Raw genomic sequence first — 16,632 nt, forward strand, 5'->3', positions numbered from 1 at the left:
GCCAAAAGAAGATGAGATATGAGGCGATAAAAAGAGCGCGCAGATAACTGTGGGCAGATGATTACGACAGTGTTAGAAAATTCTAGATAAAAAAAAAGAATAACAAATCTCTGCCAAGAAACTCAGAAATTTTCTAGAAAAATACGGAAATTTCTGAGCTTCAAAAGTCGAGATTAATCTTGAAGTCTTTGAGTTGCTTCTAGGAAATCTTTGACTTTTCAAACTCAAAAAATGTCCAAAAGTTTTCAACTTTTGAATCTCAGAAATCTCCATGTTTTTTCTAGAAACTTTTTTAAAAAAGCTAATTTTTGACTTTTCAAACTGAGAAATTTCCTTGTTCTTTTCTAGAAAATCTCAGAAATTAATCATTTTCTGCTTAACATATACTCTTTTATTCTTTTCCCATCTACAGTGGCCCTAATACTCCATCTCCTGTATTTTTCTCTACAATTCGGCACAAAGCTTTCAAGGCGACTGTGAATGTTTCTGCATAAGTACTTTTGTGAAACAGAACAATTGCAGATGAATATTTATTGCTTCAAACATCTCTAAAAGGCACATCTGTGGAAGAAAGTAAAAACCTGAAAAAAAAGATGGTAAAAACTGCATTAGAAGACACATAATTTATGTTCAAAAAGTAAATGTGGTAATTGGTGTCACTGAATGGATGCTTGGCATGTAAAATCTCCCGGTGCATTCCCAGCACATCTCTGTTATTTTTTAAGCCTGGACTGCGCAGCTCCAGTGACTGCTGAGGTTCAGTGCTTCCATCAGGGTTGTCTATTAGTAATGGTGGTACTTTGGGATAATTGCCTGAAAAGGTTTCTCTATGCAGCCTTATCCTGTGATCCCTAAAGTTGAACGAGCCTCGACGTTTTTAGTTAATAATGCGGAACTGAACAGGATTGACTGGATGCATTTAGAGATACTCACGAGGTTTTTCAACGTTGGACAGCTGTGGGTATCCAGCCAGTAAGATCGGTATTAAACACCTCAGTTTTTTCTCAGTAAACATCATTTTACTATTTCTATTGACACGAAATTTACACCATTTGTCAGTACCAACACATGTGATATAAAGCACACTAACTGATTAGTTTATAAATTAAGATGGGCAATAAAGTGGAATGATATGGGCAATACGTACTGAAGAGATGAGGAAAATCCTCTAAAAGCAAAGTACCAAGATGCTATTTGTCAGTATTCAGAAAGCTTCCGGTTGCTGCGTGCAAATCAATATCAGATGGTTTAGTATTGTCTTTATAAAAAGCTTTCCTATTATCAAAGTTTTGCTCAGAGTGGTGCTACAGGTAAAAGCAAATAGACCTTCACAAAAAAGGCTCACTGTTGCAAAGAACACTAATGCATTTCTAAACCTCTGAATGTTCCAGTGAGAGCTGCTGGATTCACAGAGAAAAGCACAAAGTTCCACCAAATACCAGCCACAGCCAGGTGGACGCACTAAGATTATTTTACAGAGTAAAAGCAACAATCAAAAGAGTTGCCCAAAAGGGAACAATATTAATATTTAGTTAGCAAGTTAAATATGTAGTTTACAAATTAACTATTTAGCTCTGAGCTAGCTTTGTATCTAGCTAGCAAAATATCTAGCTAGCTCAGAGCTAAATATGTAGCTATTGGCCGTGGCTGTAGATCCATTGGTAAACGTCAAGTTGCAAACAATGATAGAGAGGCGACTCATGAATCTCGCCGGCAGAAATTTATAAAGACTTTCCCAAGACGCAGCTTTTTATTTTTATTTATTTTCTGGGAGTTCACCTCCGCTTATCAGCTGATGACTTTGGATACATTTGCAAACATTTAGGTCTGAGGTACTTTAAATATTTAGTTTGAAGCAAAATCTTGAGTTTGTTAGCTCAATTGTTGCTAAATATTTAGTTCAGAGCTAAGTATTTAGCTTGCTAATGAAATATTTTGGTTTGAGCTAAATATTTTGCATGATAGATAAAAATTTCATTTGGAAATTCCTTTTTCTTTTGCAAGTTTTAAGCAAATGTACATGTGTGCTCAATGATTATTTTCTTGTTAGTCCCGTTTTTGGGGATGGCTAATTAACTTGGAACATAACTCTTTCTGTCAGTAGCAGCGTTTCCATTGACCATATAATTGCGCAATTTGGCATTGTAAAATTAATGTGCTTATTGGAGACTCGCCAGTTTCAGAAGAAACATGTTTTTCAATAAAACGTTTTTGAGCTAGGGTGAGGTGGCTTTAAGGCCGAATAAAAATTTGTGTTTTTTACAAAACTGTGATTGAAAGACTTTTTTCAAATCACACAAGTCACATGGTCAACAAATGGATGTTAGTATTAGCAGAAAAGACAAAGAAGGAAATGGTAGGATGACGATGGAGCAATATGGTTTTTTATTACTAATTGCATGGACAAGCTTATTCACACGTGAATTTAACTGAATTTATTTAATAGAATCACCACAAGTGTTAAATTATATACAGTACAGACCAAAAGTTTGGACACAACTTTTAATACAATGAGTTTCCTTTATTTTCATGACTATTGACATTGTAGATTCACACTGAAGGCATCAAAACTATGAATAACCCATGTGGAAATATGCACTAAACAAAAAAGTGTAAAACAACTGAAAATACCCCTTATATTCTAGTTTCTTCAAAGTAGCAACCTTTTGCTGTGATTACTGCTTTGCACACACTCTGCATTTTCTTGATGAGCTTCAAGAGGTAGTCACCTGAAATGGTTTTCACTTCATAGGTGTGCCCTGTCAGGTTAATAAGTGGGATTTATTGCCTTATAAATAGTCATGAAAATAAAGAAAACCCATTGAATTAGAAAGTGTGTCCAAACTTTTGGTCTGTACTGTATATACTGTATATTTACATTATCAGAATAGTGGCACAGTTTTGTGCACATTTGTAATGGAAAGGCAACTACTGAGAGTTTATGATTGCTGCAATTCCATTGTTCAAACTTTAAAGTAAAAGAGGTCAGTTGAGCCACCCTGACGAGTCATACTCACGTTCCGTCCTCATTACTGCGGTAAAACACCAGGAAAGGGTCAGACTTTCCGAAAAAGTCTTTCTTATCCAGCTTGTTGGCACACAACTGCATGGTAGCGATATCCTGACGGAGAAAACAAGCGGGTTTTCAACATAATGGTTCTGATGCAAGTTCTTTTCGAACGGGGCAACCTCTTTTCCTAAGGCAGACATTTTCTGTCAACTAGTGCAGAAACTTGGTGCAAGACTTTGGCAGAATAGGTTTGGAAAGTGATTATCAGAAAAAATATATATAATCCATGGTGATTTAAATATGAACCAACACATTAAGAAGGCTCACTATGAATAGTTTGGTAATTTTTGCATAAGAATTACACAATTTATTAGGGAGGAAAATAAATCTTATTAGGCCATGTCTGCAATATAGTGAAGGAGGCAGAGAGGGATCGCTTTATACATATGTATGAGTGGCTATGGCTGTTAATGAGGAGCTGTGTTTTTCCTGCTTCTGCGCAGAGATGCCTGGGACAACCGAGGCAGGCAGGCAGGAAGGAATTAAAGATAGACAGATAAATAATTAGACCTTTTAGTTGATTTCTCCTGAGGGAGAGCATCTTGGGAAAACCCTAAGCTTGCCACTGACAGCAATTGGATCTTGTTAGGGAGCAAAAATCTCCCAGAGTAGCAATGGTAAACACGACTAAGATAAGCCAGTTTATATAATGATCTCATGAGCACACACATGTGCATGCGGAAATTCTCCCAAGCATCTGATCGGCTGGTTGTGGAGTTAATACATAAGTGTGTCGGGGTACTGTGAAATTGGAGGGGAATTTTGCTTCGCGGCAGAAAACCGTCTTGACAGTTTATCTGAAACCTGTTTAGAGGAATGTGGAGCGCTCTTGCTAATGAAATGTGATCTGTTTAACCTTGGATGGGGCAGGAGGAAGTGGTGTGTGTACACACATTTTTGGGGGCATGGAGGAAGGTGCTCCAGTGGGGGAAAAAAGGGCAGCTTGCGAAAATGCAGAATTGACAGTGTGAGATTTATACAAAGTAACAAACGTGTGGGGCACTGTTAAAATGGGCTTTTAAATGCAGAAAATGCTACATTGAGCCTCTCACAATGCACACTTTTTCTGAAAAAAAAAACAACAAAAAGATTTCAGAAGGGCACTTTTTTTTGTCCGGAGGAACAAAATGGCATGGGCCTAGAGTCTGTCTGTGTACAACCCTAGTGGGAAGTCTGGGGAGTTCTGCAATAAAATTTTCTCACCATGTTTATTTGTACTGGGATTTGTAGCTGCGTGTGTACACAGACAAAGGCAAACTGCTACAGCGACTTCATAAATATTGCAATGAAAATGTAGAATATTCTGTCTAGATTTAGGTATGTTGATGAGTGGGGGTGTGTGTGTGTGTACTGACCCTGCAGTTACTGAGCTCCTCCGCTGCCAAGATTATGACTCCACACTTCTTCCCTGGTATCCCACTGAGATCATAAAGAGAAGGAGACAGAGAGATGCAGTAACTGTATCGAGGCGTGAATAATAAAAATGGAAAGCAGATGTCATTCATAGCTAAAAGCTGTTATTGTGCCAGCAGACAGCCCGGCATGCAGTTACTTGTTTCCCAGAAAAAATTCAGAGAGGGACTCACACTTACTCTCTAATTGGTGAGACAATTCTAAAAATGGACTCCAAGTGGAAATTAGACGACATACCCAACGCCATGCAACACAAAAATACACATTTGACACCAAAAATATACACACTTTAAGATTATTTTTGTCACTGACATTAAATTTGGGGAAAAAAAATTGTGTGTATTTTGATTCAGTTAGGGTTAGGAAAAAATTCAGTTAGGGTATTACCTTTGTTAATACAAAAAAATTAAGCAATAACTTAAAATATTTTTTATTGCTTTCTTTGCATACAGAATTGATTCCTAATTGTATAAACTGGGATAAATGTTTTTGGTATTCCCACAATGGCTTACTGGAATATTTTCCCATTCAGATACCCTGTGAGTTTTTTGGATGTGAGATCTGTGGCTTTGTGAGTCCAAAATATGAAACGTGTTGCCTTTGAGCTACTTTGGTAATAACTTGACAGTTTGTTTAAGTTTGTTGCTCATTTGGAAAACCTGTCTGTGCTCGAGCTTTAACATTGCCAGCTGTTTTCATGAGCTGTTTTCACAGGATTCTGGGCTATTAAATGACCTGTTGTATATCACCATTGATTTAAAGGGATTTATTTCCCTACATTTTTATATTAAGAGAAACCAGGGCTGGGAATTCAGAACTTTAATTTTGAATAATTAATTACATAGATTTTATCGTGCAAAATTTTTTAAACACAATTAATTGTACTGATACTAGCCACTGCAAAGATTCCGGCTGGAACTTTTGTATTGCCGCGTTTCTGGTACACCCACAAATATGACACACAAGAGTAATTGGAATTTTTTGCTCAAAAGAAGTACATTTTTGCTGATGAGCCACCGGAAAAAAACTGTTGTGCTAAAAGACGTTAGCCTAACATAAGATTTCAATGCTAAACATGTAGCAGCAGAACATTAGCATGCTAACATCCATAATTTCTAAAAAAGTTTCATGAATGATCATGAATGCTTGTTGGATAGAATAGCATTTTAATATAGCTGATGACTGAATAACCCAATTAACATTAAAAAACAAATATTTTTGTTGTTTAGCTCACATGTCTATTTATTCAGTAATTTTCTCACAAAAGGGTTTTTGAAATGAAAATATTGCTTATTTTGTCAACATATAGTTTTCAATGACAATGAGATTTAATAAAGTTAATGAACTACTTTTAATAAAAATGTAATCGAGTCACACCACTATAAAAACACAAAGAATAGCTACACTGTCGGCCCCCAGGGGATTTCAGTGTCATAAAATGGCAAATAAAGGAAATATTTTAGAAACTGAACCATATTTAATTTTCTGAGGAGCCTCATCAGCACATTAATCCCAGACATGTGTTTCTGATTAAACAAAGCAACATCATGGCAGAAAAATAGGTTATCTCACGAATAAGTGTAAATGTGATATTTCAAAAAATGCAAATAAGTAATCTTTGCATAAGCGGAGCATATTCATGGCGGTGGACCGTATTTTGCATTTGTTTTCTGAGCAGAATGAGTCACACAAAAATAAAAATGTGTTCGCTCAGGTGTGTGCAAACATGCATACGTTCTTTGCATAACAAGGTATATATTTAGTTTCTAGCAAGTGTTCATAGATCGCGATTGTTTCTTTGCCCTTTTTTGTGTGTTTCTGTTTTGGTCCAATTTAAAATGACATCGAATGTGAAGCCTCGAGATCAAAAAGAACGCTGTGAAAGTACAGGGGGAGTGATCTGTCAAAGAGCACTGCACAAAAACACAACACCATCTACGAAAACAGAAACGGCGCACGCCTTAAGAACGGACGGGAGGCGCAGCAGCAGCCGGGGAGCGAGGGAGGCGAAATGAGAGGATAATTTCAAAAACACCAGGGCACAAAAGGGCCAAGCCTGAGTGCTGCTTCATTATCTTTTTTTTAAAGCGTTGGAGAAGGAGAAATAAATGCAGGATGAATGAAGACAGAAAAAGAGGCTGAGATGGAAAAAAACAAGGGAGAAAGAGATAATAACCCTATGAGATATTTTCAACTCTGACTCGCCTTAACAGCAATTTGTGCTGGGTGACTGTTTCAGCCTTTCGCCAAAATGAGCAAGTTATCTGTCGGCTGGGCACTGTAAGGAAGCAGGCTGGTCCGAAAGACAATGTCTGATTAAAACGTTCCACTTTGAGGAGAAAACTAAAGGGCTTTTGCAACCATTTCATAGACTATCCTTCATTTTTATCATGTTAACTTGAAATCTAAAGCAGATCTAGCAAACCACAGAGAGAAAGTGGACCTGCTCCATTCATCTCAAGTTGGGAGCAACAAGCTGGACCGTACTGGACAGCTTAGAGATAATAACCCTATGAAGTTATTATCTCATAGGGTTATGAGCTTCCTGGTTACACTGCTCCCAGAGTGGGCATTCATGGACCTTACCAAGCTCCGCCCACAAATGACCCATGTGACCGCAAGTCCCACAAACAAAGCCTCACGGCGTGTTGTTTCTATGTAAACATGACTCGATTAGTGCATAATTTCTACAATACAATATATCAGCTACTACAATGGACAGAGGAACTAACAAGTTCATGACATCATCTGGGAGGAGGTTACTGGTTTCTCAGTCACAAGCTGGTTGCAAACCTGAGGCCAGCAGGTGTCAGTCAGTTATGGTGGATCTGAACTTTGGTTTGATGACGTCAATATGAGAAGCTACAGACTGATAGGAGGAACCAAAGAGCTCTGTAAAGGTAAAGGCAAATCTTCTGAAGTTGGGATATAATTAATTTAATTTCACATAATTATCATGGTAGAAGCCATTTGTTTGTTAAAATTTAATGAAATATATTTGTTCTATTTGATGTTTGTTGTGAATGACGTAAACTCACAAACGAACGAGGTAATTAGTCCAACGTTTAGAAACTACAGCGGCTGTAATGCGCCACAGCAAAGGTAAACAAAGGTAAAATAACCTGAACAGGTGATCAACTCAAAACCACTCATACCTTTTTACTCTCTCTCTCTCTCTTTGCTTAAGCACACCTGTTACCATGACAACCGCCTGCGCCCCGCAAGACGAGCAAAGATTACGTTAAAAACATAACATTCAGTCAGTTACATATCAAGTTTCCAGGCTTGATATTTATTTCTCGATTATTAATCAGCGCTTCCCTGAACACAGCGATGGTTGATTGACTAGCTGTACTTGGTGCTAACGTGGCTAACACGAGTAACAGTTTAGTCCAAAGCCTTTTCTGCTAAAATAAAAGACTTTAAAATACTGTTGTTAGTTTACAAATCACTGAACGGCTTAGCACCACAATACATTAAAGATCTGCTGTTGTTGTATCAACCTTCCAGACCTCTCAGGTTCCGGTTCTGGTTCTGCTCTGCATCCCCAGAACCAGAACCAAACGAGGAGAAGCAGCATTCAGCATCTATGCACCACAAATTTGGAACAAACTTCCAGAAAACTGTAAAACAGCTGAAACACTGACTTCTTTTAAATCTCAACTAAAAACCCACCTGTTTAGAATTGTATCTGAAATGTAATCAATTACAAATTTATTGATGGAACTTGACTTAATGCTGTGTTTTGATTGTTGATTCTATGTTGCATTGTGTTTCTGTGTTTGATATGATGTAAAGCACTTTGAAATGCCTTGCTGCTGAAATGTGCAAACAAATAAAATTTGATTGATTGATTGATGATTTGTTTTACTTGTAGTTATGCAATTCATAAAGTACATGAAAGAAATTTGTCTGGTTTCCAACCTACTCAATATTTTTGCGTATAAAATATTAAGTGAAAGTTAGTTTTAATTGTTACTGTAGGCTCAAAATGCATTTTTGTTTATTTCAGAAAATCTTAATTTCTGCTGTAATTTCTCAGATAGATTAATTACAGCAGGTAAAATAAAGTTTGAAGACATCACAATTTTTCATAGTCAACATATTTCTAAAGAGAATATTGGCATGACATTTTCAGCAGGTGTTGGTAACAACACAAGTCATCTGTTCGTGGAAAGAAAGCAAAACAAGTAAGTTCAGAAATTAAGTTATGTGTAACAATGTGAAATGTGACACTGTCCGATAAAAATGCCAATATCACCTCTAGAAAATATGTTTATTGTGAATTTATTATTTATTTATTAAGATATAGTTTGTATTAAATTAAGATTAAAAGCTGAGCTCATTTCAAAGTAGGAATTCACATTTTTCATAAAAATAGGAATTTCCTGTCACAGTCTGTCACAAAAGCATGAAAGATTTCCTCTAGGAATAGTTTGAGCATTTCAGGACAAACTTTGAATTTTTCATGAATTTTCAAAGGCATTTTTTTCCCCTCCACAGTTTGGTTTAACATACGAAGCAACTGCACAATAACACCCACATCAAAAGATAACAAACCAACTTGACTGGTTTATATTATTGAGAAGCAAGAATACATGATGACAGGAGATGAAAGCCCATGCAGAGGAGAACTGACTTAAGGTTACGGAGGAAGAGGGAGAGTGTTGTGTTAGCTATTCACGCCTCGCCTCCTAAATCCTTAGCCTTGCATGACGCACTTTTCAAATCGATGGATTCTCTCACTCACGCTGACTCCCAGCTGTAGCAGGCAGCAACAGTGAGAGAATTATTTATGAATTTACCTGCTCAGTGTTCCCAGCTGCACACCCGCCAGCCAGCCCACCGGATACACACACACACACACCCACACACCCCCGCACACACACACCCACACACACCCCGCTTGGACTCTGGAGTATCCATCTGAGCCCTCATGGCTTCATAAGTGCAGAATAATAATGACATAGCTGTTCTGCTTGACTTTAAGAGTATTTTTACCTGTTTTCTCTCATATTATGACAAGTTTATGATATATTCAATTTGATGAGGAAAAAACAATATAACATAATGTAAAGCTCAAAAAAGTTGATTTTACATAACACTATGTTTTAAAATAAGATGAAAAGGTTTTTTTCACATAAATAAGGTGAGAAATTATATAATCCATATGCTGTAAACAACTAGAGGAAACAAATCAAAGCTGACATTGGATGCTAACAATTTAACCTACAACACAATAGATGTTTAATAAAAGACTAGCTAACATCATGGATTCCTTTACAGTGACATCAAATGTATTTTGATATCACTGATATCACTAACTTATATGTCAATGTTTGGATTAGTAGCATCAAAGCAGAATATTCACAATAGATTTTTGTCCAACAATATTTTACTCAAACATTCCACCTTAGCTTTTAACCAATGTGTAGGTTTATCATTTTATAAGTTAATCAATAAAAAAACATATTCCAGAGTGGTTAATAAATGTTCTAACATAATTACCCACTCATTAAATACAAATGCAATAGCTTGTCAATAACACAAATAATATTGGTTTTACTTATAAATAAAGAAACTGATGACATATTGATCAGTTTACCAAGAATTAGTGTCCCTTTTCGTGATATTATAACTGACGATGACTTCAGGGAATATTCTGCAGCTACATGAACCACAGTACAGTCCAGCATTTTGGACTTTTGTTGACCACACTCCCAATACGTTAGCATTAGCTTACAATGTCTGTAAGGCTCTCACTCAGGAAAGATCCTAAGTAAAATGAGACGCTTGTTTTCTATTTAGGGTGTTTTGTAGCCGTATGTGACAAATTATTCCATTAGAAATAAGGAGGAGGAGCTTTGTGAAAGAAAGCATTAAGGCACCGCTACGACTGGTCACCTTGGGAGATTCAAGGATTCCTCAAACATGCGTGAAAGAATCAAGGCAACAATTCAGGTTTGTTTTTGATGAAAGAATAACATAAAGCTATTTGGAAGACGTAAAGCTCAAAACAGTCGATTTTACATAATAGTGTCCCTTTAAAGAGAAGATTACTTCTACATTTCCTCAGACATCTACACTTTAGAAGATTATCAACCATAATAGTCTTTATTACTATATAATGAAGGAGTTTTAATTGTTTGGTAAAGACTTCATGACCCTTCCCAGCTTGATGTTTCGAGAACAGTTGTTTTCTTTCTTAGTAGCGCACACATACACGCTCCAGTCAAACTTGTTGCAGAAAATATGCTGTACCTGAAACTTCATTGGTTATGACAATAAATGCAGTCCATATTGCCTGTCACAAGTTCACAGCTTTCCTTGACTCCAATCACAAGACAAAATATTCGGCAAACATAAGGAAGTACAGTCCACAGAAGTTCTGACAACTAACCAAGCAAAAACACAAAAGAAGGACTAATGTAAATATGCATGGACTAAAACACAAGCTGCAGACTTTTCTGATCATTTTAATCCACAAGTGTTTAAACGTTTATCCTCTATCCCGGAAGGACACCAGAAATTTTAGAACACTGCTGCTTCTACGACATTACTTCCATCAAGTACGCAGCTTTTTATTTCAGTAATTTTGCCAGTATGGTTACATTTTGTAGGAAGAGAAGGACCATAAAGCGACAAATCCAGAAAAGTAGCTGCACTTCTGCGTGTCTGCCTGCTGAAGGCTGAAGCTGATGGGTGTAGCAGGCTCTTCGATGGAGGATTTTTTGCATCTCATTTTTGGCTGTTGAATGAGTTCAAGGCCAATTATGGTTTTCAAAGCGGAAATTGTCTGTGTTTTAAACATTTACTAAATCCTCTTTACCTCTGCTTCAGAGGGTGCTGAACAGATTTCTGCGGCAGAAAACATCCCACTGTTGAGTGAAGCTTCAGGTACAGCATGTGGGTGTTATTTTCACATTTTGGAAGTACTACAGAAAACTGATATGGACAAAACTTTAACTGACTGGATAAAGAGAAAATGTCTCATAACTAGTTCAATTGATTTTGAAATGAATTTAGCTAAAGATTTTCACATTTTGTCATGTTTCAACTACAGATTTGAATGTATTTTATTACAATTTCATCAGAACAGACTAAGACAAAAATCAGAAAGTTTTACAGGTATCTTTAAAAGATCTGTATTGCACTGCATTTCACATAGTGGTTCCAGAGTAAACAGGGTTTGTTTAAAATGCACACCACATTTTTTTGTTTCTCTTCACAAAAGCAGACTGTTCTGTGCTGATATATACTATAAAATGACAGTTGAATACAAGTTGAGGCTTGAGCATATGAAAAATATAATAAAAGAATGAAATGTCAACAGTAGTGGTGGGGACTGCTAGCTAAAAGGTTAGCTGCGTTAACCTTAAAGCACAAATTATGAATATTAGTAACTTCCGCTAACATTAAAATGCCAGCTAAACCAACATGGTATTTAGCGGAAGCTAATGCTAAAGCAATAAATTCAATTATGTGAATTTCTGCATGTAACTCCTTTGCTTGTTTAAGTTTTGTTTCCTTTTGTATACCACATTTGTCCATTTGTTGTATACCTGCCACTTTCTCAGTCTCTTTTTTTTAAAAGAGACAGAGTGAGAAGAGGAAACAGACATGCTGTGTAGACAGTCTTCACCCACTTCAAAATAACAACATAAATTTAAACACTGAACTACTTGTAGAACTCTTAACACTCGATAACCAAAACCTCAACACAGACGTTGAACTTTCTTCAACTGGAAGTTTATACAAAACAGCCATGTAAATTAATTTAGGGGAAACAAAGTGCACTAAACGTTTTCAAAGGTAGCAAAAGTGTTGAACAAAAAATTAGCTGTTAGCATATCAGTGGAAATATGCCCGCCACTAGCCAACAGGAATTTAAAAATCAGTGAACATAAACAGATAAATGTTTGGTATCTCTAGTCTAAGATATTCTTCTTTAAACTAAGAATCCTTTGCTGTTTCCACAAGTGCTTCAGGTGATGGATAAGTTTTGCTTATGGCAGTTGCAGAGAAAGAAATTAGCAAAATATACAAACAAATCCTTGATTAACCCGCTCTCAATTTCCAAAACCACACAAAGAAACCCTTGTAAAAGCGCACACAGGGTCAGTGCGATTCTTCTGAACTGTAAAAAACTTGTGGGGTCTAAAAGACCATGTGTCTTAGGAGTGGCTGATGTCTCCCCGTTGAAAGATGTAAAAATTGTTCAATGGATTTAATTGAGTTTTGAAATTGATAGAAATAAAAAACTCAGTTATTCCACTATTTTCTCAACACTCTCACATCAACATACACAAATCCTCCTTGAGGAAAATACTTGTTAAGCTTGAAGCTAGACAGGCCTAACTGTAGCAGTAACAACATTCATAATAGGGTCACAAAAATGTTCACACTTTTAGCACCAGGTCTAAAGTTTAGCATTTGTTCCAACAGAAGAGCAACAGACAAGAAGAGTTTTGTCAGAGCTGGCCAGATGAGTTGTGAACTACAGGGCCAGATGGGAGGTGACAGTACTGGAGGACGAGGACCGCAGGGGACAGATGGTGACATGGAAATGTGTTCACAGGTGTGCCACAATATTAGGAGACAGATTTAACAGAGTTTCATAGTCTCAGATCTTAAATTTAGCCCGACTTTCTCACTGGAGTCCAGCAAATCTAGTAATAACTTAAAATAGACAACATTGGAAAAAACAGAGACTCAATCAAGTCTGGAGACTACAGCGGGTATTGGTAGTTCAGCAAATAACAATATACACTGCTCAAAAAAATAAAGGGAACACTTAAACAGGTGTTTAACACTTAAAGTGTTCCCTTTATTTTTTTGAGCAGTATATATACCAAGTCCAGGTTTTACCAAATTTCATCATCTGTACAACCTGTCTGCCAACCAACATTCTCACCGTTCAACTTGCTCCAAGCCTCCATCGCTCCTCAATTTAACCTTTTCTCTCTCCTCTCCACTCAAACTGCTCCAAGTTCATTTACCTCTGGCTACAACAAACCCCCCACAGACCATTCTCCCTGATTTCTCTCATTCCTACCGACGGATTTTAGTGCTTCATAGCTTCATCTCTCATTTCCTGCTTTAATATTCATATATCTCAACTCATGATTCATCTGTTATTACTCCCAGTGTTCTGTCAAGATCAAGCTCTATACATTACTTAAGAAGGTTTATTTAACCAAGATTTAAATCCTCCCATGTTCTCCTGAGAGTTGTCTTGCATGTGGGTCAGAAGCTTACCTACAACTATGATCGAAAGACAACAAAGCCTACACTGCATGACAGAAAATAATTGAGGACAACTGGCCTTTTAGCAGTTGCCCATAAAAATAGGTTGGACTAATGCTGCATAGAACTTTGTCAGAAAACAAGATCTTCTTGCTCACCAAGCAAAAGCCCATTGATACCCATGATTAAAGCATGAAACCTTATGATCACAACTTTCTCTCATATTTAGTGATCTTCAAACAAAGATTAGGAACAAAGTGTGCTGGTTTTGCATCATAGTTTATGCTTTACATCGCATTAATGAGAAAGCAATGCAGTTTTATAAGGAGGATCAAAAGACGAAAGGGGTTGAGGTTTTTATCATCATGAAAGGCTCATACAGGCGCAATCCACTCAGGAATTATTAAACTAACTAACCAACTGACAGATCATCACTACCATCCCTGTAGAGGTTAGTGGGTTCAATAAACTGCAAGAAACATCAGCTTGCATTGATTTACAAAGCTGGTATCTTACAGATACTAAAAGAACAAAGCATGAAAAATGTATTTCATTAAAAGGTAATTCAATCAATTGAACTACAAGGTTCAATTAATTCCCTGGCATGGCATACAGTACAAAGTGAATTGGAAAAAGATTAACACCCTTTAAATAATTTCATACATTGTCATGTTCCAAGCACAAATTTTGTCTTGTTTGGGATTTTATGTGACAAACCAGCTTACAGAGGAACACAATTGTGAAGTAGAGCAGAAATGATGCATAGTATTACATTTTGTTTGTATAAATGCAAAAACTGAAAATTGCCCAATGCTTTTTTAAAAAATTATTATTCAAACTTCTTTAACTAAATACAATCAGCTGGAAGAAACGTGTCACAGGCTTTGCCGTAAATCTTCGTTGACAGAAATGTTGAAATTTAATATTTATTCTACACATTTTTATAGCATTGGAAAACGTTAAGGATGATTGTGTCATGTTTGTCCTCCTACAGAAACCATATTAAAACAAAAAATATATTTCCCACCCACATCTTTTTCCATATTCAAACATTTTTGAAAGAGCCTCTAGGGCAGCGCTAAAGAGCCGCGAGTTGCCGACCCCTGGTCTAAGGCATGCAAATGCTGTTACAGTGGCCGGGTGGATATTCAACTGCTACACTGAAGGTCACAGTTCAGAACCTCAATGTGGAATCAGGTGGCATGACTTGATATGCACAGAGGCTCTCCACTCAGTCTGTAATTTACCTCAAACTCAGTCAACGACAAATGGCCAAAAGTGTCAGCTTCAATTTGCAGAGCAGAGTTTTTTGTTTTGTACTTGTAGGAATATTTGAACAAGCATAATTTCCCATCCTAATCACAACATGAGTTCTCTATTGGTCTATCCCAGGAAATCACCATGAAATACATTGAAGTTTCTACTTGTTACATAACACAATTAAAAAATAAAAACTTTTCCAAGGCACTGTGGTATGATAGCAGACTTTTTGAATAAACCAAACTGTTGCATCAATCTGAAAAATCTATTGCCTTTCATCAGAGCATCAGGCAACTCTGCTTGCAGCTCATCAGTCATGGCAGCAAAACAGTTGCTTCCGTCTGCCCAGTGTTTTTTGCGACCACTCACAGAGCAGAAAATGTGTTATTCTGTCTGGCTGACAGTCTTTTCATTCATTACGGTTGTTTTCATTCTATTTTTACCCGCTGGCCTTTGTCTGTGGCTCGCGCTCGTAAGCAGAGGGCGTCCCGCTAACTGCCCCCAATCACACACCTTGGCCTCCGACACCCGGTGCCAACGTGTTAACCTCCGTCTTGCGGCGGAAAGCCAGAGAAACACGACTTCTTGCCATCCCAAACAAAACAGGCAATGCTTTAAGAGTCCACATCATCAATCTAGATGAGGAAACCTGGCAGTGGGCGGGACTGTTAATGGATGGACCTCATTTTTTTATCCCTGATTGTATTAAGGAATGATTGATTCGTCTGGGTTTTTTTTTTTCATTACTCATCTGTAAGAGATAATAATTGGTACATTCAAAGTTACAGCTCATGCTCAGCATTGCTGTACTTCCTAAACATGGACACACATTGATTGCGTGGGTGTATTCGGTGTACCCGAGGTCGGGGGGCTTCTCTAGACAAACACCGGTTTCAAAAAATACCTCCAGGATGGCTCGGCCCCTCGTTTATTTCTTTGTTGTTATTCAAATGTTATTATTTTATTTTTTTCACTAATGGGTGTACATTTCAGATCACTGTTACACTTTTGCCACCTCTTCTGATAGCCTCCTTGGGTTGCCATGGCAACACACAGGTAAAGTGGGGGAAAGGAGTGCTCGGTTCGCCCATTTCTAAAACTGTTGACCTATAAAAAAAACGAACACCCACCGACGTGGGGAAGCTGGAGGAATTATGTCCCAGTGATCGGTGACGGCACAGGGAGAGAAATATCTAATAATGAGTGCATGTTTGAAAGTTGTTTATTTAAAAAAAATAAATACTGGTTTCTGTGTGTGACTAATTAGTTTCTCCACTCCTTTCAGCCTAGGCAGCAGATACGAACCTGTCTCGTGAAATTTGTCCTCCGCCAACTCTTCCTTTAGCTAAGGTATTTCTCCTCACTCCGCTTCCTTCCTGACTGATCATGCTGTCCGTCACCCAGAGACGTCCCCTCTCCGTCCCCCCGCTTTTCCCCCGTTTGCCTTCATCTCCCATCATCCCCTTACTTCTCCCCCTGTGGGCTTCTGCTGCGTCTGATATATGTGGAGAAGCAGACAGCTGTCTATTCCCTGTAGGCAGCCTTCAGAGATGCTGACCATATGGCAAGAATAGTGATTGGGCTCTGCTGGTCCCTTATTGTTTCCTCTTTTTTTTATTTCTAGGCTGTTATTTCTCTCGTTT

General features: G+C 37.5%; 1 protein-coding gene and 2 long non-coding RNA genes across 3 annotated transcripts in view; 2 read left to right on the forward strand and 1 right to left on the reverse strand.

Annotated features, from left to right (window-relative positions):
- LOC116720582 (uncharacterized) overlaps positions 1 to 5,945 on the forward strand; it is a 44,969-nt gene extending 39,024 nt beyond the window's left edge. The window contains exons 5-6 of the long non-coding RNA XR_004339417.1: positions 173 to 184; positions 5,935 to 5,945. This is a non-coding gene — a long non-coding RNA (uncharacterized LOC116720582). The remainder of the gene's footprint in view (positions 1 to 172; positions 185 to 5,934) is intronic.
- LOC116720590 (uncharacterized) overlaps positions 1 to 16,632 on the forward strand; it is a 957,300-nt gene that overhangs the window by 263,832 nt on the left and 676,836 nt on the right. The gene's annotated exons all lie outside the window — the stretch shown is intronic.
- LOC116720384 (copine-9-like) overlaps positions 1 to 16,632 on the reverse strand; it is a 92,563-nt gene that overhangs the window by 31,943 nt on the left and 43,988 nt on the right. The window contains exons 7-8 of the mRNA XM_032563633.1: positions 4,426 to 4,489; positions 3,018 to 3,121 (exon numbers count right to left, since the gene is read on the reverse strand). Coding sequence (XP_032419524.1) covers positions 3,018 to 3,121; positions 4,426 to 4,489 — 168 coding nt within the window. The remainder of the gene's footprint in view (positions 1 to 3,017; positions 3,122 to 4,425; positions 4,490 to 16,632) is intronic.

Source organism: Xiphophorus hellerii, chromosome 1 (assembly GCF_003331165.1).
Source record: "Xiphophorus hellerii strain 12219 chromosome 1, Xiphophorus_hellerii-4.1, whole genome shotgun sequence".
Lineage (NCBI taxonomy): Eukaryota > Metazoa > Chordata > Actinopteri > Cyprinodontiformes > Poeciliidae > Xiphophorus > Xiphophorus hellerii.